Raw genomic sequence first — 21,827 nt, 5'->3', positions numbered from 1 at the left:
GATATGATAGTTATTGAGCATCACAGCAAGGTGTGAGCAGACCACAAAGATTTCAAAGGCAATCTTCAAAATCTGGTTAGTTGTGTCTTGGTCCTCGACCCAGGGAATCCCTCACCCAGATAGAGGGAATAAGAGAGTCAGAAGAGGGGAGATTCAGGGAGGATTTTGTGAGGAGGACTTCCCTGGGGAAATGTGCAGGGTCACCTGCTCCCTCCCCTTCAGTCTAGTGAGAGAGGCTTCAAGAGGACAGACCACTCAGGCAGCTTGAGGTGTGATCACTGCGGTCACTGCCGCAGGGCATAGACAATGGCCTGGTGTGGGCTGGTTCTGGAAGACTAAGTAGACTTGGCTGAGAGAAAAGGGCCTGGGCGAAAACTGCTCAAGCTTCTGGGTGCAGGTCAAATGAGACAGAAGTCCAGGGGACCAGGTGAGGAGGAGGCAGAGGTAAGTCTCCCTGGGTTGAGCCCAACCAAGAGTGGCCAGTGAGGACAAGGGGGTCCCAGCAGTGAAAGGCTGGGTGACAAGTGCTAGCTGAGGCTGTAGGGAGCAGGGGGCAGGGGACCCTGCTGCTGGAGAAGAAACTGAGTCAGAGGAACCCAGCAGGAGAGTCTCCCAGGACCTCAGAGAAACCCCCCAAGATCAGCTTTAAATATCTGCCAGGGGACCTATGGCCTATGGGTCCCCAGGTATAGGGCCCACAAAGCCATTTTACCAGGACTAGCCCCCTTCCCTCTCCACCATTCCCCCCTTCAACCTTAAAGGCCAGAAACAGGGGTGCCTGGGTGGCTCAGCTGGTTAAGCATCTGCCTTTGGCTCAGGTCATGATCCCAGGGTCCTGGGATGGAGCCCCACATTGCATCTCACCGCATCAGGCTCCCTGCTCCGCGGGGAGCCTGCTTCTCCCTCTCCCTCCACCTCTCCCTCTGCTGGTGCTCTCTCTCTTTCTCGCTCACTCTATCTCAAATAAATGAAATCTTAAAAAAAAAAAAAAAAGGCCAGAAACAGCAGCAAGAGGAGGAAGAAGTGAATAAGAAAGAGGAGGAGCTAAACACAATTCCCTCCCAGGCTGCCCACAGCCCACCTGCCACAGGCCCTAGCTTTGGGGGAGTAGGAGAGAAATCTTATCTTTGAGTGAAGATTTATATATTGATTAGTATATTGGGCTGGACCCTTTTAATTACTTACTTAAGCCTGCATTTATGACTTAAAGTGACCCCTGGACATTTACCTAAGGGTGCCGAGAAAAATTTATGAGCTTGGTAGGATTTTTATATACAGTCTTGGAAAAGACCAACCTAACCCCCACTGGAAGGGATTAAAAGCAGTGGAAGACAAAAATAAAGTGGCTCTGGTGGACACAACCCATAAATCCTGCATTTTCAGCATACTGGTTGTACAACATTCCTTTTTTAAAAGCCACTCTGCCTTGAGTTTCTAGATACACTATAGCAGTACCACCCAGATGTTGACTAGGAGCCCCTCATTCCTTGGAGGTCTGGGTCTAACGGGATTAGACCGAGCCAATTCCACAGACTGGAAAAGTTGAGTTTGCCCTATAACTTGTGCTCATTCTGAGACTTACTCACCTGAGGTCTCCCCAGCCTCTTATTTCTGAGTCTGTTTTGCTTTCCGCTTTTCCCCCTCATCAGCCTGGATGCAGAAATGAGCATCTCTTAGCATTCCCTCTTTAGGAGAATCTCCTCACACAAACAGTTGTGAGTTGTGGAGACTTTCCTGAAGGTCTTCCATCTTCTTAGAGGGGGGCAGGGTTAGGTGGTCAGGGAGGTTGTTGTAGTTAAAGTTCACCACACTGAGTGACTGCTATTATTCCAGTACAGTGTTAAATGCTGGAGATAGAGAGTAAATGATATCCATCATCCTCAAGATACTCTCAGTCTAGTTGGGGAGAGAATGTAAGAGAATATAGTAAGTGCCTGTTAGAGCCCAGGTTGCCATGTGAGCACATGTGGTGGGGGCATGCGAACAGGCCTGTGGTGAGGATGTGGGAAGTCAAGGAAGATTTCTCTCTGTGATAAAATGGCAGATTATTTAAAGAATCAAATAGAATTTGAGAATGCAGAAATACAGTAAGAGATGTTAAAAACTCCAGAGATGGGTTCAACAATTTAGATGCATGAGAAGAGAGAGTCAATGAATTAGAAAATATGGCAGAGGATGGGGCGCCTGGGTGGCTCAGTCGGTTGAGCGTCCGACTCTTGATTTAGGCTCAGGTCATGATCTCAGGGTCCTGGGATAGAGCCAGCATTGGGCTCCGTGCTCAGTGGGGAGTCTGCTTGAGGGATCTCTTCCTCTCTTTCTGTCGCTCCCCTTGCTTGCATGCTCTCTCTCTAAAATAAATACATAAATCTTAAAAAGAAAAGAAAAGAAAAGATAATACGGCAGAGGAAACGATCTAAAATAAAGAGAGACAACATAGAAAATCCAAAAGCCAGGGTAGGAGACACAGAGAATACAGTGAGAGGATCTTACTTTTATTTAGTTGGAGTCCCAGGAGAAGAGAGAATGAGCTGAGATAATATTTGAAGAGATAAAATAATTTTCCACAACTGATGAAAGACTTTAAGTTCAGAATCACAAAGAATAACAAATCCCAAGCAAAACTAATTATAAGAAATCTATTCTTGACACATTAAAATAAATCTGCAGAAAACAAAACAAAAAGAAAAAAATTAAAGACGGGCAGAGGGGGAAAAAGATTATTTTCAAAGGAGCAACAGCCAGACAGACAACTGACTTCTCAACAGCAACAGTGGAAACCAGAAAACAGTGTAGTATCTTGAAAGGCTAAAAGTAAACTGCTAGTCTAAAATTCTACATCCAGCTAAAAATCTCCTTCACATGTAAACACGAGAAGACACCCTGGGACAAAAAAAAAAAAAAAAAAAAAGAGTGATTTATCCACTAGCAAGAAACACTGTATTAGTTTTCTATTCCTATGTAATAAATTACTACAAACTCAGCAGCTTAAAACAATACCCATTTATTTTCTCACAGTTGTGTAGACGTGAAGTCCAGGTAAGGACAAACTAGGCTCACAGCTCAGAGACTCACAAAGCTGAAATCAAGGTTTTGGGTAGGGCTAGGGTCTCATATGAGGCTTGAGGTCCTCTTCACAAGATCATGTGGTTTAAAGTGAGGTCTAAAAGAAGTCTAAGACTTAAAATTATATAAAATATATTCTCTGATACAATGAAATTATAATGAGAAAAAAACAACTTAGAAAACTCCACATTTATTTGGAAATTAAGAAACATTTCATTTTTTTTAAAGATTTTTTTAAAAAGATTTTATTTATTTATTTGACAGAGAGAGACAGTGAGAGAGGGAACACAAGCAGGGGGAGTGGGAGAGGGAGAAGCAGGCTTCCCACTGAGCGGGGAGCCCAATGTGGGACTCGATCCCAGGACCCTGGGATCATGACCTGAGAGGAAGGCAGACACTTAACGACTAAGCCACCCAGGCGCCAAAGAAACACTTCTAAATAACACATAGGTCAAATAATATTACATAGGAAGTTAGAAAATATTTTGAACCAAATGTTAACAAAGTTTTTAATGTATCAATTCCCATGAGATATAGGTGACAAAGGGAAGTGTATAGCCTTAAATGCATATATATTACAAAGTAAGAAAGATAAAAAATTCATGAGCTAAGATTCATTCTCAAAAAGTTAGAAAAAGAAGACATGGGATACTATATTATTATTCACAAAAATTCACTAACCCAACTCTGGGCATCCACATCAGGCTTAGCCCTATTTCTTGCTCTAGTCAATGGAATGCATACAGGAGTGTGATGTGTCACATCTAGACAAAAGGTTTAAGATTCAACATTGAGTTCACCACACTGTCTCAGTTTCCCTCGGCTATGATGACTGTCAGTGTTCTAGACAGTGGCTGTTCTGCTGCTCAAGCCCCAGGGTAAAGACGATGCGGAGAAGAAGCCAGCCAACCTGGACAGAACAGGTAGAATGATTGAGACATAAACTATGTTGTAGAAATCCTTGAGATGTTTTTTTCAGGATTGTTTGTTGTCTCAACTGAACCTATCCTATCCTAACCCTTATAGAAGTCCAAAAGAAGAGGCAACTACGTGGCGCAATCGGTTAAGCATCTGACTCTTGGTTTTGGCTCAGGTCGTGATCTCAGGGTCATGAGATCAAGCTCTACATCGGGCTCTGCACTCTGCGTGGAGTCTGCTTAGCATTCTCTCTCTCCCCTCTCCCTCTGCCCCTCCCCCGATAATTGCACCCTCTCTCTCTCTAATAAATAAATCTTAACAAAAAAAGAAGTACAAAAGAAACCCAAATGCAGTAAAATAAATGAAATAATAAGGGTAACTGCCTTAAAGAAACAGAAAAGAATGTGCCATAGAGAAGATCAACAAAACCAAAAGCTGGGTCTTTGAAAAGACCAATAAAACTGATAAATCCTTAGAAATTATCAAGACAATGAAAAAGAGAGAAAAAAATTAAAAAGAGAGAGAATGCATAAATAACTAATGCCAGCAATGAAAAAAGCAGGTATCACTATACATTCTATAAACACTAAAAAGATACTAAGAGAATTTTATGAATAATTTATGTTGAAAATGCAAGAAGTTAGATGAAATGAATATAGTCCTAGAAAAATACAACTTATTGAAAATTGATCTAGGAAGAAATAGAAATTTTAAGTCCTATAATTTTTAAATAAATTGAATCAAAGTTTAAAAACTTTGATTAGCTAAGGGAAAAATAATGCTTACTATATACAAACGCTTTGGAGAATAGAAAAAAAATGGTATACACTCCAATTCATTTATACGGCTAGCTTAACTATGATACCAAAAGCCAATGAGGATAGTTTCAGAAGAGAAAATTTAGCCAAATCTCACTCATGAACATAGATACAAAAATTCTAAATAAAATACTGTATCAAGAAACATATAAAAAGGAAAATACATTATAACCAATGTGGTAGACAGTATAATAGCTCCAAAAGATGTTTAGTTCCTAATCCTCAAAACCTGTGACAATGTCATCTTACAAGTCAAAAGGGACTTTGCAAAGCCCAATGTAATCACAAGAGTCCTCGTAAGAGGGAAGCAGGAGGGTCAGAGTCAGAGAGACGTACCCATGGAAGCAGAGATTGGAGTGATGGGCTTTGAAGATGGAGGAAGGGACCACCAGCCAAGGAACTGACTAGCCTCTAGAAACAGGAAAAGGCAAGGAAACATATTCTCCCCTAGAGCCTCCAGAAGAACTGCAGCTCTACCAACACCTTGATTTAGCCCACAAGACCCACTTTGGATTTCTGACCTCAAGAATTGTAAGATAATAAAGGTGTGGTATTTTAAGACACTGTGTATTTGGGAATTTGTTACAGAAGCAACAGGAAACAGATACAACTAAGTTGATCTTATTCTAGAAACACAAGGATGCTTCAACATTGGAAAGTCAAAATACTTCACCGTATAAGTAAATTTGAAGGAGGAAAATAATATGACTGCTCAATAAACAGAAAAAAAATTTCATAAAATTCAACTCCAATCATCATTACAAAAAAAAAAACAACTTTTAGCAAACTACGATTAAAAGGATTTTTCTAAATCGGATATCCGTTATCAGAGGTTGGAGAAAAATCAACGCGTTGTACACCAAAACTTGTATAACATTGTATGTCATTATACTTCAATAAGAAAGAAAGAGAGAGGGAAAGAAAGACAGAAAGAGAGGAAGGGAAGAGGGAAGCTGGGAGTAAGCAATGAAAAGTAATTAACTATAAAGGAACAAAATTACCAAAAAAAGCACTGAAGTAATTACCATAAAAAGCCAGTAGTTACATTTAGAAAGAACAGGGTTGTATTTGGGAAGGGATATAGTGGGGGCTTCTGGGATGCTGGTAAAACCCTACTTTTTTCTAGATGGTAGTTAATGAAAGCGCTTCATAATAATTATATTTTATGCATTTTCCTTTAATTGTGTTATTTTTCACAACAAAAATGTTTTTATAAAGGTAGAAAAGAAAGAAAGGGGGCACCTGGCTGGCTCAGTCAGTGGAGCATGTGACTCCTGATCTCAGGGTTGTGAGTTTGAGCCCCAGGTTGGGCACAGAGATTACTAAAAAAAAAAAAAAAAAAAAATCTGAAAAAGAAGGATTTGAAAAGTAGATAGAGCAAAGCTACATTTTAAGGCCTAAAACTGCTATAATCATTGAAGGGCAGACACTCAGGTTGGCCTTAGGTGTGGTGGAGCTTAAAATCAGACCAGCTAACATGAACTGAAAGGCTCTGAGTGCTCCTGGGTTGGGCTGACTTCTCACCTCCAAGTTAGCAGAATCTGGGCAGAGAACCAGCACTGGCAAAGGCTAGGAGAAAGTGTGGGCCCAATGGGGTGGGTACCCATTGTGGCAGTCCTGCAAGATGACACAGAAGGCACCGAGGAGAAGCAGGAGGGAAGTGAGTGCATGGAGAAGGTGCTAGTATCTCAATCATGAAATGGAGGAGGGGTGGGGATAGAAGACATTCCGGAGCTCTCATCTCCCAGGCCCGAGAAAACTTTTTAATATTCTAGGATTCTAAAATGAACGTGATAAATAATTACTGAGTGCAAAAGCTTGAAGAAGTCGTGGTTTTGAAGCTTGCCTTTGTAAGGGCCTTATCCCTCACCTAATGGTTACCTGCAGTTTTTCTGGCGGTTGTCAAAGGGAAAGACCAACCATACAGCCAGCAGAGTTTTCATGGCAACATTCTAGGAGGGCTGGTTCGGCTGGTCAGTCTACAGTACTAATTGTTAAGACATGAGACAGCATGGGCCAGAAATGCTATGAGCCAACAACCACCGTCATAAGTGAAATCTGATGTCCAAATATAAGGACTGTGGGGCACGTGACTACAGAAGACGGGGCAGGCTCTGTATCACACTCACTGATGATCTGAGCGCATGAAAGGACTGTTAGCTATGAAGAAATACAGGGTTTTCAAGGTTCCTGTTGGGAACACAAGGCTCTGGGGGTGGGGGGTGAATGGCAAATACAAAAGTATGAGAGAAGAGGGGAGTAGAGGTGGGGAAGAGATGTCTCCACCTCTGGAGGGTCTAATTACTCCCAGCACTGTCACAATGAGTATAGACCAGAGTGATTTGATGGGGTAAGGGGATGTGGTAATAAACAAACATAATACTTCTTTGCATCAGTACACAGGAAAATAAAAACCACCTGCACTCGGCTTACTGTTGACGTTGACATGAGTTTTCGAGGGTAGGAAACTCTTGCCTGGGGTGAGAAAAGTTGTAAACAACTATTGTTTTTTGCAGAAATTTCAAGAAGTAACCTTTTTTTTTTTTTTCTTAATAATCTCTACACCCAATGTGGGGCTTGAACGCACATGACCCTGAGACCAAGAGTTGCACGTTTTACCAGCTGAGCCAGTCAGGCGCCCCCAAGAAGTAACCTTTTCTTTTCAAGATTTTATTTATTTATTTGAGAGAGAGAGAGCAGGAGATGGGGGAGGAGCGGAGGGAGAGGGAGAAACAGGCTCCATGCTGAGCAGGAGGATCCTGGGATCATGGCCTGAGTCAAAGGCAGATGCTCAACAGACGGAACCACCCAGGCGCCACAAGAAGTAACCTTTTCAACGAACTTTGCAACTTTTCAATAGACTGCATCTAACCACTTTTTATTCTCTAAGACTCTTTGAAACCCTTGCCTCAAAACCCTCACCTTGTGCCGTCCACCGATACCCACCTACTGTATTGTGATTTGTGCCCAGTCCCAATCAAGCCCCTCACTGGAAAAGCTGCCATAAAATAGACCCAACCCTTCATAAATATCCCGATGTGGCCCCCCAGTACAGACGTTACTATGACTAGGCAGAGTTGTGTTTTCCCTTCCTGCGATCAGAACAAACTCAGCTTTGCACTCTCACAAAATTGTTTTGACACTGTTTTTGGGAAGCGGCATTCGATTATGAGGCCTGCCGAGACCTCCTCGCCACTGCGGTCAAGACCCTGACTCAGAAAGGATGCTCCTCTGAGGCCCTCGAGCCCCTCAGGAGTCTTTTAGACCACGGCAGTGAGAGATGTAAGTCTTGCCTTGGGCCTGAGCTCCCCAAATACAGGGTCTATTTGTCTCCAGGAATAAGGAACCCCTTTCAGGAATCCTTTGATTATCCGACCATACTGGAAAATCTTTTCTCCTCGGTCGGTATCTGCCTTATTACAAACGACACTACTCCTTGTCTATTTCCATCCTGCTCATTTTTGGTTGTGCATCTGTAAGAGTCAGGTTGACAGTGGCAAGGATAGATGTGGGTCCCAATAAGTATGTCCCTAACCTGGCCCAGGGACAAATTTTTTCTTGGGCCACTTATGAGAACTTTCCTCAGACTTGTTTTGAGGTTCAACAAAGATCTCTCCACATAAACCATCTGCTGGGAAGTATAAATTCATCAGAGTTGCAGATGGAGAAGGTCTAGCTGTGACGTTGGGAGCTCTGAGCCACAGGATGCACAAGTGACTCTTGACTGACCATTTCCAGGCTCTCGTGGCTCTGTCTCAGTATTAACCTCAGTCCATGCCTTCCTCGGGCCAGACTTTTGCTTCTTACATGTATTTAGGCTATACCCAAATTTGTGCACTTATCTTTCCAAATAGCATCACTTCACCAAGGATAATTTAGAATTACAGTGGCCACCATGAGGGAGTTTTGATATGAACAAAATTATTTACTCGAGAGGTGCCTTAGAATGTAAAGGCAACATAATTCCAAGCATCCAATGGTCTTCGTTATTTTTTATTAGCACGAGGAAGCATCCAAAAGAAACTGGATTGCAAAATTACTCCCTTAATGGATTGCTTGGCCAAAGCAAAAGAAAAATGTGAACAAGTTAAATCTTTCAGATTCCCCCCAAACCACAATTTAAGCCTACTATCCTCTTCCCGCATGCTATGCTCCTCCATGTCCTGCTACCCCTCTATCTCTTCCTCTGACCCACTTCCCCCTCCTCCCCGGCCAGCCAGGTACCCCAGAGCTCACTTACCTCTTTAAAGTAAACCTCCTGCGAAACAGAGAAAACCTCTTATGGTAGATGTTAAGCTCTTATTTCATTCTCAGCTGAAAGCCATCATCACAGACTCTGCAGGGCCTAGACAACGGAGAGAAAACATTAGAGGAATTTAGGCTCATTTGAGGAACTTAGAGCCCAGAGCAGCCACATATATTCCAATTCATTCCTATGTGAGTCGGAACGTCAGATGCAAGGAGTTCAATGAAAAAGTCAGAATGGGAAGACCCCCAGTGGTGACTAAAAAGGCCTTCAGTTGCACAGGGAACCGAACTGGTTTAGGAAAGCTATAGAGTTGGTCAGGGTCTTTTGGAGGCTATCCTCTGTCTTTCCTGTGAAAACAGATTGTGCTTTGGTTCCGTTTTTCAAGCCAGAAAAGGAGAAGTGTGATGGAGACCTCAGGAGTAGGTTAATACCTATCAACAGCATGCAGGAGTTGATCCTGAAGCAGATGTGACCCTGCTCGCTCTCTTACTTTTTGTGAATGGCCTTGAACCAGAAATAGAGGAGCAATAACGTGCCAGCAAAAGTAGAATGGGAAAGAGCCCCAAGGCCAGACCTCCCAACCCTGCTGAATATTTTGAAAAAAGTTCTAGAACTAAGAAATGAACAATGAAGATATCAGTGAAGGTGTTCAGTTTCTCATTCTACTCTTAAACCCACAAGGAAACATTTCTCTAAAAATTAAAGAACAACCTTACAAATGTTTTACTGGTATGGGCAGGATAGTAACAATCTTAAAGCTGACCACATTTGCACAATCTTTTCCTTGGAGCCTTCAAACTACTCCAGTCCCACATTTATCCTCATCATGCCTTCCCCAGGCCCCAGCCCATAACCATCAGCCTCCAAACTTTAACCAGGGAACACCACACTCATTAACTTAATAGCAAGGGATTTACTGTGTGAAGGGAACTGCCATGTGAAATGCTTTCCCTGACGGTCCCTTCCTTCCGGTTTGGTCCCAGGGGACTTCCTTATTCATAATAAGATCCTGGCTCATTCTGATAATGATTTATGAGTACTTCTGTGTGTAAACCAGGCAGATTGAAAGTCTTTTATCAGCAAAAATTCTACTGATCTCTACTGGAGCTAAACCCATCAAGGTTCAATCTCTACCCAAACCTGCCTAATAGCCTCTAAGACAAGGCAATAAAAGAAGGAATAAAACTAAGAATCAAACACCTTAAAGAGAAAGGAGCCTCATACCTTGTCCCAGTCTTTATGACACTCTTAATCCTCTTGTTGAAAACCCCAGTGGGCAGGAATACAGATTTGTTTAGGACCCCAGAGCTACAAATTAGTCACTGCCTGCTCCGCATTAGGATTAAACTCAAGTACTATTCCATCTTCAAGGCCTACCGAGATCATGTGTTTTACAGTTGTGGATCCATGTTGTGTTCTCTTTGGTGTCTATTTTTTTAAGATTTTATTTTTAAGTAAACTCTACACTCAGCATGGGGCTTGAACTTACAACCCCAAAATCAAGAGTCGCACACTCCACCAACTGAGCCAGCCAGGTGCCCCTCTTTGGTGTCTCTTTAAATCAAAAGTTAATACTTGTCGGGAGCCTGGGTGGCTCAGTTGGTTAAGCGACTGCCTTCGGCTCAGGTCATGATCCTGGAGTCCCAGGATCGAGTCCCACATCGGGCTCCCTGCTCAGCGGGGAGTCTGCTTCTCCCTCTGGCCCTCTTCCCTCTCGTGCTATCTCTCTCTCATTCTCTCTCTCAAATAAATAAATAAAATCTTTAAAAAAATAAAAAAATAAACGTTAATACTTGTCCTCTCCAGGGAAAATCAACAATAGTACCCGGATGACCACTATGCCTCAGTTTACTGAGGTAAGCTACCCTCCTACATTTCACAAGTCCTCAACCAGAACCTCAAGAGACTTACATTGCCTTGTAATTGTATTCTTATTCAATAGGTGGACAATCTTTTGTTGTGTTCAAAGATGAGGCGAGCTCCGATGCTGATTCACACTGCTTACTCTTTTAGCTCAGTGACAGCATTAAGGGTTCCATAGAAAAGCCAACAATTGGTCAAGGAAGTACCTTACCCAAGACAAGACATCCCAAGGAGGAAAATCCCTTACTCAGACAAAGAGCTGTGCAAAGGGTTTCTGGTCAATAACTAAGACATTATGAGGATCCTTGGGTCTCACTGGCCACTGCAGACAGAATATTCCCCACTTCTCTGCAATGTGCACGCCATAAATTTGATCTACCCAAGTCCTTGCTAACCAAACCTTTTCCCTGGGAACCCAAACATGAACAGACATTTTCTGAATTCAGATTAGCTCTTCAGTACCCTCCCATTCTGGGCCTAACCAAGTATCATAGACCTTCAACTTCTAAGTACATGAGAAACGTCTCCAAGCCCTTAACTGCGTGAGAATCGAGACCCATAGCTTACTACAGCTTCTCCTGTGATCCAGTGACAAGAGCCTCCCCACCTTGTCGAGGAGCAGCAGCCAAACTAGTGGAGTCTTCTGTCAGCTTGGCTAGTCCCTCATTCAGTACTATCCTTGTTGCTTCCTAAAATTACACCTTTCTTAGCAGGTCCTTTACCTCCTGTGAACTCCAATACTCTCTCTGAGGTGCTGAGACTGTCAGGCAGCGCCCTCCCTCACTCTGTTAAGCAATCAACCCAGCTTCTTCTGATCAGCAAGTTTTTCCAGCTGGCAAGGGATGACAATCTTTATCAGAATTTGTCCTAAACTCTCATCTGAGAGATTTCAGATCATTAAAAAATAAAAACAACCACCACACTTTCTACATGCCTTTTATTTTGGTAAATATTCCTAATACAATCATGGCTGCTCTTTGCTCTCATTCCTACATTCTCTTACTCCCCTGAAAAATGCTGGTCACTAGCAGGCTGGGGGCTTATCTCTGCTGGAATAGAACCACAAAAGGATCAGGAGTGTGGCTGCAGTGTTGGGGAGCAGCTCATTTTAAGCTCTAACCACGATATTGTGTTCCTCTCTCCCATGCCCTACACCCACACAAATCTTGGAGCAAGACTCAAAGGAACAAGCGGCAATTCAGTTAGTTTCCTGGAGTCCTGCAACCTGGGGGCAGGGTTGGCAAAGGATTAGGGAGAAAAAGGGGAGGAGGGGAGGTTTCCTTATTTCTATCAGGGGTGCCTTCCCCTCCTCAACTCTGCTGTCCCCTGCCCGCCCCAGGGCTGACTCTGGGGCACGTCAGACCTGGGGCAGGTCACAGTGTATTCTCAGGGCACCCTCATCCAAAGGACATGCCCAACTCTCTCCAACTGAAAGCTGGTTCTGGTGACCAGCAAGGGCAGCCCAAGGCTAACCAAATGCCAGTTAGAGGAGGTGACAGGAATAGGCCTAGTGTTTGTGTAAATGGAGTAAACTGGCCCTAAATTCCAACAGCCAGAGTTGTCCCTGTTTTCTTTTGTCTATTTCCTGGCCCCTGGGAGTTCAGAACAGACCCCGGGGTGCTCAGTGCAGCAGTCAAGGTCAGGAAATGCTGTCTCCCAGCAAGGAATGTAGCTGCATTTGGAACCTGGATTGGAGGGTATCCACTCACCGGGGCGTTGTGGGGGTGAAGAGCAGAAGATTGGCCTTCACCAGATAATCCCGGGCCTAGGCACCGGGAGCCTGAGCTCTGCTTGACAGAAACCTTACCACAGTTACCGTTGTCCAGAAGCACCAAGCAGTGGGGTCTCCTGACACTGAAAGTGGTGGAGCGTATTCCCACAGTCGAGATGGACACCTCTTAGGGTCTATACTATAGTTAAAAAGCTTGCCCTGACTTTCCTTTTGGAGTCTTCCGTCTGCACTATGCAACATGTCACTTACACACAGGGGAGTTTTTTTGGTCTCGCTGTGATTTCTAGCATGTTGGCCTCAACCCCCACACTGGACTGCAAGCCGCTCCGGAGGCGGGGCCACCCTAACCAGTCCCTTCTCCTTCAGACCACCCTGTAATCCCTTGAACTTCTTAGTCCCCCACAGCGCCAGGCTAAATCCTGCCCTGAGTTTTGATCACAGCCTTCAGACACCAGAATTAAGAAATACCACGCTGGAAAACAGCTTAACACCTTTAAGAATTCCAGGGTATGGGGAGTCCGCAGAGGACAGGCCAGCCAGGTCGTGCGAGGGAGTCAGGCTGGAAAGAGGAACTCCGCTGTTAAAAAAGAAAATGAAAAGTGTCTCAGGGTGCCGGCGCCCAGAGAGTGCAGGGGCTCCGAACGGGCCTGTTGAGCACCGCCCCCGGCCCCCGCCCGCGGCCCGAGCACCCCGGAGGGTGGCGCGCTGGGCCGCGCGTCCCGGCAGGGCCGGCACCCCGTGGAGGTTCACTCTCGCAGACGGGGGTGACGGGCCGGCCGGCCTCTCCCCGGATTTGTGACGTGCCCGGGGCAGCGCTGGTGACCAGGCACCACACAAAGCCGGGGCGTCGGGGCGGGGGAGGTCCCCAGGCCAAGAGCCCCGATGGGATGGGGAGAGGGCAGGGAGCGAGGCGCCCTCGGGCGCCGGGGCCCCGCGAAGTATTAAAGTGAGCGCCGAGTCGGCGGCGGCGGGGGCCTGGCGCTGGCGGCGGGGCGGCCGCGAGCGCTCGTCGCGCGCCTGGCTGCTGTGGCCGCGCTGGCCGCCCGCGCGCCCGGCTCGCCGAGGCCGCGCCACGCCCCCGCGGAGGTGGAGCAGCGGCCAGGGGCGGGTCCGCAGCTGGCGGCGCCCGGGCCCGGGGCGGGGGCTGTGGCAGCAGCTGCAGCAGCGGCGGCGGCAGCAGCGCCAGGAGCTGCTGCAGCAGAGGCGGAGGCTGCTCCTGGACGCGTCCGGGCCGCGCAGCCGGAGCCCCAGCCCGGAGGCGCCGGGCGGTGCGCTGGGTGCCGCTACTGCTGTTGCTGCAGCCGCCGCCGCCGCCCGCCCGCCGCCGCCAGGGCCCCCGCTGCCGCCCGGGCCCCGGCCGCCTCCCGCGCCCCCGCCGCCCCCGCCCGCGTGTGCGCCCCAGCCGGGACGCCGCCCCCGGCCGGGTCTCCACTTCTCGGCCGCACCTCCCATGACAGCGCCCGCGCGAAGATGGCTGCGAAGGGCGCGCACGGCTCCCACCTGAAGATGGAGAGCGAGCTGGAGCGCTGCCGCGCCGAGGGCCACTGGGACCGCATGCCCGAGCTGGTCCGGCAGCTGCAGACGCTGGTCATGCCCGGCGGCGGAGGCAACCGGCGAACCAGCCCGAACGCCGTGTTCACCTCTCTGGACACCGGTGAGTGAAGGAAGCGACTGGCTCCCGAGCACCCGGCGCGCTAAACGCGCCGCCTCCTCCAGGAAGCGGGCCCCGACTGCCCCCCGGGTCGGCGACGGCCGCCTTCGGTATTACCCTTCCTGTAGTGCTGGTGGTAGGAGCAGCCAGAGTAATTAGGAAGGTTCTTATGCCCCAGGAGAAAAACCACATGCAGGTTTGGGCGCTTAGGGGAAGAGAGAGAAACGGCTCTCGCTCCCTGCCCTTTGGGATCATGAGGGCAACTCCGTCTACTGTGAAATGGTGGTATCGGCACGGATCAGCTCAGGGCAAGGGCTGGACTCTTGCGCCATCCCTCCACCCCGCCCCCGGTCCCTCAACTCCACCAGGTGAAGGCTGTCTGTCTCTGCTTGCCCTTCCCTTCTCCCCCCCACAACACCCCGGAGTCCAGTTGACAACGGTGCTCTGTCCACAGCAGACAGGGTTGCGTTGGCGAGCGCGCGCGGGGCGGGGGCGGGGGGGGGTGGTGAGGTGGGAAAGAGGCCTGGTAAGCCTCAGTTTCCTCATCTGTGGTAGGACTCGGGACCCATCTAGCCCTGGCACTCGGTGGCTTTGGCAGTAGGGCTGGTTTGGCTGGGCTGGGCTCTTATGCTGGGGCGGGAAAGCACCCTGATGTGGCAGTCGGGGAACACCCCGCCCCAGTCTCCAGCCTCAAATCCTGTTCCTGGTGCCCACAGCTCAGCCTGGGGAGCCTTCCCTGAGCCCTCTTTGTGCACCACCCCTTTAGAGCCTTGCGGAAGGAGGCAAGGAGTCAGTGAATGCAGATATTTAGAGGTTTAAAGACTGCCCAGCCTGTGGGATCATAATGAGAATAATAGTAGTCATAGCTAACACTTACCCAGTGCCACGCACTGTCCTACTAAGCGCTTCAGTCAGTTCATTAATTCCTCCTAGCAACCCCATGAGGCAGGCACTCTTGTTTGCCCCCCTTGCAGATAATGGAAACAGAGACCCTGAGCAGTTAAATAACTTGATCATCCAGTCAATAGGTGGTAGGCGCAGGATCTGAACCCAGGCTTCTGAGTGTATCCTTTTAACCACTGGTACTGTTATCTCTTAATGATGTGTAGCACAAAATCCCAGCCTGAGGAGTTGCCTAAAGGGATGGGGAGGGGGGGCCAGAGAGGTGACCAGAGGGCAATCGTGTGGTAGATGGAGGAGCTCAGAGGAAAAGGAGTTTTGGGGAAGCGGCAGACGGTGTGCTGGCCTCAGGCTGGTGTTGGGAAGGGCAGAGTGTGTTTGCCCAATGGGGAGGGAGGATAGAAGGACACTGAGGGGGCTAGGGTGACAGAGACTGGCGGACAGTTGGGTTGGGGCTTTGAGATCAGCCTGAGCATGGCAGTGAGGGGGAGAGGCCAGAGCTAAAGGGAGAAGCAGGTGAACCCTCCTCTCCCAGGGCAGAATAGAGAGATTACAGGTGCTCCTTCTGTCCCCTGTGAGGGGTGATGTAGTGGGGTGGGGCTTCTGAGGGTGGGAATGGGAAATGGACCCACACAAAGAGCCCTGGGGCCTGGGTGAGTTATGGGAATCTGAGTAAGGTTGGCCCCACAGAGGAACATGCTGGGCCAAGACAGGAACCTGACCTCCTCAAATTCATATGGGTCTGTATTTCCTAAACTGCTTTTTAGAGGTCTCAAGGAGATTACAAAGTTAACTGGTATCCCAAGAAGAAAGAACTTAGGGAGCCCAAAAAGTAAAGAAACTGGACCTAATAGATTCCGTGGTGTTAAACAGACTTTTTTTTTTTTTTAACTGTAGGACTTTTCAGAGTCTTTGTGTTTCTTTCTTTATTTTTTTTAAGATTTTTAGTTATTTATTTGAGAGAGAGAGAATGAGAGAGCACGAGTGGAAGAAGGGGTGAGAGAGAAGCAGACTCCCCGCCAAGCAGGGAGCCCAATTTGGGGCTTGATCCCAGGTCCCTGGGATCACAACACAAACTGAAGGCAGACGCTTAACCGCCTGAGCCACCCAGGCGCCCCTTCAGAGCCTTTAATATGTTCACCTGCCTGTGATATACAAGTCGAGGTTGGAGTATAAATAGCACATTTCTCAAACTTGCCTTGACCATATTCTATAAAGCATTGTTGGGAAACACTGATATCGTACAGTTTATAAATGGTATGGTATGGATATAAAATGCTTTCCCTATTTTTTTAAATTCTTGTAAACAACCTTATGGGGAGAGCAGGAGTTATTGTCTCCATTTTAGACATCAGGACAGCAAGGCCCAAAGAGGTCACATAATGTGTATGTAGCAGAGCCTGTATGCAAGCCTCAGTTGCCGCAACCAAGTCTACTACTAGGGAAGGTGGGGGCGGGGCATGAGGCCCCTGGCTTGGCCTCACTGTGGGGACTGCCTGGCACAAGGAGGGAGACTGAGGGGTACAGTGGGGTCTCTTCTGCCAACTTTTGGGTTTGGTTCTGCAGATGATTTTTCTCCCACTGTTAAATCTGGATACACTATCCCAACACACACGCAGGCACACACAGATGCACACGAGGAAGGAAAATAAATTGACTCCCAAACCTATGTGCAGAGCAGTTTTTGGATTGTCTGCTATTTTGATTCTCTCCTCAGGGTTCCTTGATCACTTGAGGGATTGAGGGCCTGTTTTTTTGGAGCAGTATAGCACTGACCCCCTTCAACCCAGGAGGGAGATTCTTATTGTACTACTTGGCCTATTAGACTCTTACAATCAGTTGTCCAGAAGCTTCAGCAGTTACCTATTTGGGGAGAGGAGAGGGAATGTATTGAGATGGGGAGACAAACCCCATTTGAACCCCATTTTACAAACTGAGGCCCTGAGCCCTGCTTGTATCTGCAGGGTTTCCTACAGAAACTAAAAAACACTCCCAGACCATCTATTTCAGTCCAGGGAGCAGGAGGGGAGGACCCACTGGGAGGTCCTCTTTGGGGTCTGGTGAGAGTGAAAGGTCAGGAGATGCTCAGGCAGAGGGGCCCTTCCCCCCTCTTCTCTGGGGAGGCTGCTCCTGCCCTGGGGGAAGATGGTTGCCACTGTTGGTACATTTTCTCTCAAACACATCCGGTTTAGATTTGGTCAGGATGGAGCAGGGGAACCCCAGAGTGTGGCTGGCTGTGATGGAGTTGGTTCATGTAAAAACAAAGAACCCATCCAAGTGGTTAAAGAAAAAGACATGAATACTATGAAAAATTTCCAAAACCTCAGAAAAGCAGAACAGTGAATAACATGTATCCATTAACCAGCGTCAGTGATTATGGACCCAAGACTGATCTTGTTTGAGCTACACCCCAAGCTATCCCCACCCCCCGCAGTGAATACCGAAGTAGGTACTTATTAATAAGAACTCTTTTTTTTCTTTCAGTTGTGAAGAGATTTATTTACAGTAGTGTGTAAGCACATACGTAAAGAAGTGGTGACCATCGGGAGCCAGTGCAGGATCCTAAAAAAAAAAGTCATTTTTCTTTTTTTTTTTTAAAGATTTTATTTTTATTATTTATTTGAGAGAGAGAGAATGAGAGAGAGAGAGAGCACGAGAGGGAAGAGGGTCAGAGGGAGAAGCAGACTCCCTGCTGAGCAGGGAGCCCGATGTGGGACTCGATTCCGGGACTCCAGGATCATGACCTGAGCCGAAGGCAGTCGCTTAACCAACTGAGCCACCCAGGCGCCCCAAAAAGTCATTTTTCTTAATTAAGATCAGAGATCTGTTACATTAAAGGAATTCTAAAGAGAAATTAGGATTTCAGTAAGTCAGAATGTCATGGACAAGATGATTTTATGTGAGATAGGATGATGGTTTAGATAGTGGGTTGAAATGTCTTTCTTTCTTTCTCTCTCTCTCTTTTTTTTTTTTTTGCAGTTTTCTATTTTTATGTAATCCATTGTATAATCCTTTCTTTTTTGGCCAAATAAGAGCTCTTTTGAAAAAACAAAACCATAATGCCATTATCACACACACCGCCCCTCTCAATTCTAATGATTTAATTTTACAGTTCATTTGCTACAATTGGGATCCTACACATTGCATTTGCCTAGTAGTTTGGGTGTCTCTTTTCTCCCCCAGTATTTTTTTTATGAAAATTTCAAACATTCAGCAGAATTAAGCTATACTTACTTTATCACATGACGGCTCCTCTATTTATCCATCCATCTAGAGTCTCTTAATCTGTAGTCACCCTCATCTTTTTTTTTTTTTAACGAAATGATTTTTTTTTTTTCCTGAACTGGAGATCGTTCTGAGCATTTCTTCAGTTGGAGTTAGAGGGGGTGTATTCGAGGCAGGTGGCCTCTCAGTAGTTTTGGCCTCTTCCTCCTCTCTCTGTGGTTAGAAGCTCCCAGCCCTCTGCGGTCCTGTGTGATAAGCAGCTGCAGAAACCACTGTGCCCCCATCGGACTTCATGGGGAAGGGCATACCTGGCCGGCCCCAGGGTTCTTGACTGCGGATCAGCAGGCTGTGGAGAGGGGGCTCCGCCCTGCAAATGTGGTTTCTGGGGAAGGGGCAGGTATCTTTGAAGTGGGTCCCTGTGACCTGGCACCCTGAGAGCAGATGGGAAGCTAGCTGCCAGAGGCCTACAAAACCAGGTGGGTCAGGAGTCTGAGGGGCCATTCAGTGGTGGCCTCCTCTGGACCTCTGCCCAGGGCCAGGGGGCTGGGCTGGGCTGCACGAATCCGTGTTCAGGCTTCCAGAATCTGTTTCACTGTCAGGAAAGTCTTCCTAATGCCTCTCGGGAGGGAAGAAGCTGGAACACTTTACCCAAATCAGGATAGGGAGTAGGTTTCAGACAAGATGATAAAAAGCCACGTTTTACCTTCAGAGAAGGAAGAATGAGAAAGCCTCGAATCCACTTGGATTCTTCTTGAACAACTGGAAGTCTAGAACTTTTAATTCTAAAATAGTCTTCAGTCCCATAGATTGGCCAGTTGGGAATGGTGGGATGGCCAGAAGAAGGGGAAGGAAGGCAGAGTAGAGAGGGAAGCGATGTGGGCAAGGAAGAAAAGAAAAGCAGTTCAGTTCCCAACACCTACCGAATGTCTGCTAAACCAAACACAGACCCCGGGTCGGGGGGTGAAGGGGCAGGGCGCAAAAAGGCTTGAGAAGGACCGGAAGTGTTAATTTATAGAACAGTCTGAAACTCACGGGTATGTGACAGTAGGAACAATTCTTATCTCCGCCCTTGGAATTGCTATTGGAATTCCTATTTGAGAGTCCTATTACTTGGAATTACTGTTACCCCTGAACGTGCGGTTTACAGCCCTTAGACTTCTTTATTTCTAAACTACCAGAAGCTCTGCTCCACACGGGATGCAGGGGAGACAGCCTGTCCGGTGGCTGTGTCGTGGAATGTGGTATGATGTTGTTGGGGGCTGGGACCATAGCAATATTGCATATCTTTATTATTGTCTATAAAATGGGAGTAATATCTACCTTTTAGGGCCGTGCGGATTAAAGGGTACTGTATAATAAAATACTCGGCGCTCAGTAGGCCCTCAGCAAATATTGACCCCTCTTTTGCAGTAAAAGGGGTCAGGGCAGTGCTTCTCAAGCAATCTGTGGTGAAGGATGACTTCCATGTTTTGTTGTGTTTTTTTTTAATTCCCAATTTGTTGGGCTCTGATGCTTTCGTAAGATATACAAACCGCGGCCTCTCTTTTTTTTATTATTATTATTCAAGTCAGCAGATTCAAAATTATTTTGTCACATTATCAATTGGGTGACAGACACAGACCCACCCCAGTCCACCGACCACACTTTGAGCAACTCTGTTCTGAGGACACGCCCATTCTTTTGAGGAGAGATGTGTGCCCTGGGGAATATTTCCAGATTCAGGGTTGCTTGGAAGGAAGCTGGTTTCTCTGGGCTTGAAAGGAACAACAGAGCCAGCGCGTCTGGGGGGAGCTCCGCAGTTGGCAGTTGGGTGGGCCCAGTGGGGAGCTGCAGGTGGGCGAGGAACCAGCCCAGGAGGGACTATGGAGGGAGGGCCTCAGTTCCCTCAGAAGGAGCAGGTTCCTAACTCTACCTCTGGTTGAACAGGTGCAAACCCGGTCAGAGAGGGAGAGCCACTTGCCCTGTGGCCCACAGCTCGGGAATGCTGCTCAGTCCCCCAGCGCTCAGCACCCCAGCCCTCCTCCTAGCTGACATTTGGAAATGGAGAAGATTGCTTTTCATTCTTGAGTTGACTTGGATTTTTTTTTGACTAGATGATATATTCCCATGGGTCAGCCTTCCAAAGGGACCCAAAAGTAAAGAGTGAAAAGCCTCCCTCTGTCTCTGCTACCTTCCCTGTAAGTCAGAAAGGACATCGGATATGTATGTATCCTGAGTCACATGTTTATACATAAACACACGTTTGTGTCCACTGTGTGCACTCTGCTTTCTTACTGATTTGTCTTGGAGTTCATTCTTTAACAGCACAGACAGGGCTTCTTATTCCTTTCTATGGCAGTGCTATCCCTTTTTATGGAAGTGCTATGCTTTATTTAATCAGCCTCCTGTTGATGGACATAAAAGTTGTCTCTAATTTTCTGCTATTATAAAAAACGCTGCAGGAGTGACCGTATATATCAGTCATTTTACACACATGCCAAGACCTCTGTAGCAGTGGGATTGCAGAGTTGATGGGGTGCACAAACATTATTTTTATATACGTCATCAAATTGCCCTTTCTAGAGGTCCCACCAACTTCTGCTCCACCAGTGATGGATGATAGCTTGGACAAAGTACTTTTTTGGCCATTTCCTCCAAATGTTAATTGTCAAAATCATGAGGGAGACCGCAAAGGATCACTGACAGGCTGTGGCGTCCTCAGAGGGAAAACCTCCAGGGACTGTTCTCTGGGATCTGAGCTTTCAGGCTGTTCACTGCGGGGAATCTCCTCTCTGGGGAGAGACTCTTCAGAGGCCTGCGATTTGGGGTCCATGGCTTTGAGTTGTGAGCAAACTGCAGTGGTCCTGAGAGTAAGGAGTGAGTGGCATTCCTGGGTGGGTCTCAGAATGCCATCCTGGCAAGTAGAAAGAGCTCTGTGAAGGCTGGGGACCAAGCAGACCTTCCCGGAGGCATTTTGGGTTGGCATGTGACTCCCTGAGCCTCTTGGCTTCCTCACCCAGGTGTGAAGAGGATCCAGTTCACTTGGCAGCTATTTGTTGGGCACTTCTGTTGAGTGCTGGGCCTGGTCCTCACCCTGGTTGCAGGGGAGGGGCAGTGAACCAGTCACACTGAGCACAGCCACCCAAGTGTGGTCGTGAAACCACACTCAACCTCAGAGCCCAGGGCCTCCCACCCATTCCCCTGTCACCTCTGCTGTAGGTAGCAGGATTGTGGTGGTCCCAAGCCTGGAGTTTTCGGTGCTGTGTGGGGAGGTGTGGGGAGGTGTGGGGAGGTGGCAAATAGAACCAAACAGTACAAACTCCCCTGCCAAGCGGTGAGGTCTGGCGATGGGCTGACATATGTGTGAGAACTCCAGAAAGTGCCAGGACTAGGCATGTCCAAGGCTTTGCCCTGCTACAGCAGTACATC

General features: G+C 47.3%; 2 protein-coding genes across 3 annotated transcripts in view; one reads left to right on the top strand and one right to left on the bottom strand.

Moving 5' to 3' along the window:
* The window catches only part of MCFD2 (multiple coagulation factor deficiency 2, ER cargo receptor complex subunit), a 39,180-nt gene extending 24,855 nt beyond the window's left edge, over window positions 1-14,325 (bottom strand). Inside the window, exons 1-3 of one of the 2 annotated variants that reach the window (XM_028103937.2) lie at window positions 14,144-14,325; window positions 13,135-13,220; window positions 9,040-9,144 (exon numbers count right to left, since the gene is read on the bottom strand). The gene's annotated coding sequence lies outside the window, so the exon portion shown is untranslated. The remainder of the gene's footprint in view (window positions 1-9,039; window positions 9,145-13,134; window positions 13,221-14,143) is intronic. The other variant, XM_028103936.2, reaches the window with a different exon arrangement.
* The window catches only part of TTC7A (tetratricopeptide repeat domain 7A), a 114,395-nt gene continuing 106,585 nt past the window's right edge, over window positions 14,018-21,827 (top strand). Inside the window, exon 1 of the mRNA XM_028103929.2 lies at window positions 14,018-14,297. Coding sequence (XP_027959730.1) covers window positions 14,114-14,297 — 184 coding nt within the window. The 5' untranslated portion in view covers window positions 14,018-14,113. The remainder of the gene's footprint in view (window positions 14,298-21,827) is intronic.

This window comes from Eumetopias jubatus, unplaced genomic scaffold, assembly GCF_037043125.1.
Source record: "Eumetopias jubatus isolate StellerSeaLion01/CBP00866 unplaced genomic scaffold, mEumJub1_p1.0 scaffold_9, whole genome shotgun sequence".
Classification (NCBI taxonomy): Eukaryota; Metazoa; Chordata; class Mammalia; order Carnivora; family Otariidae; genus Eumetopias; species Eumetopias jubatus.
The sequence above is the reverse complement of the archived record's forward strand: the minus strand, read 5'-3'. Positions and strand labels throughout refer to the sequence as shown.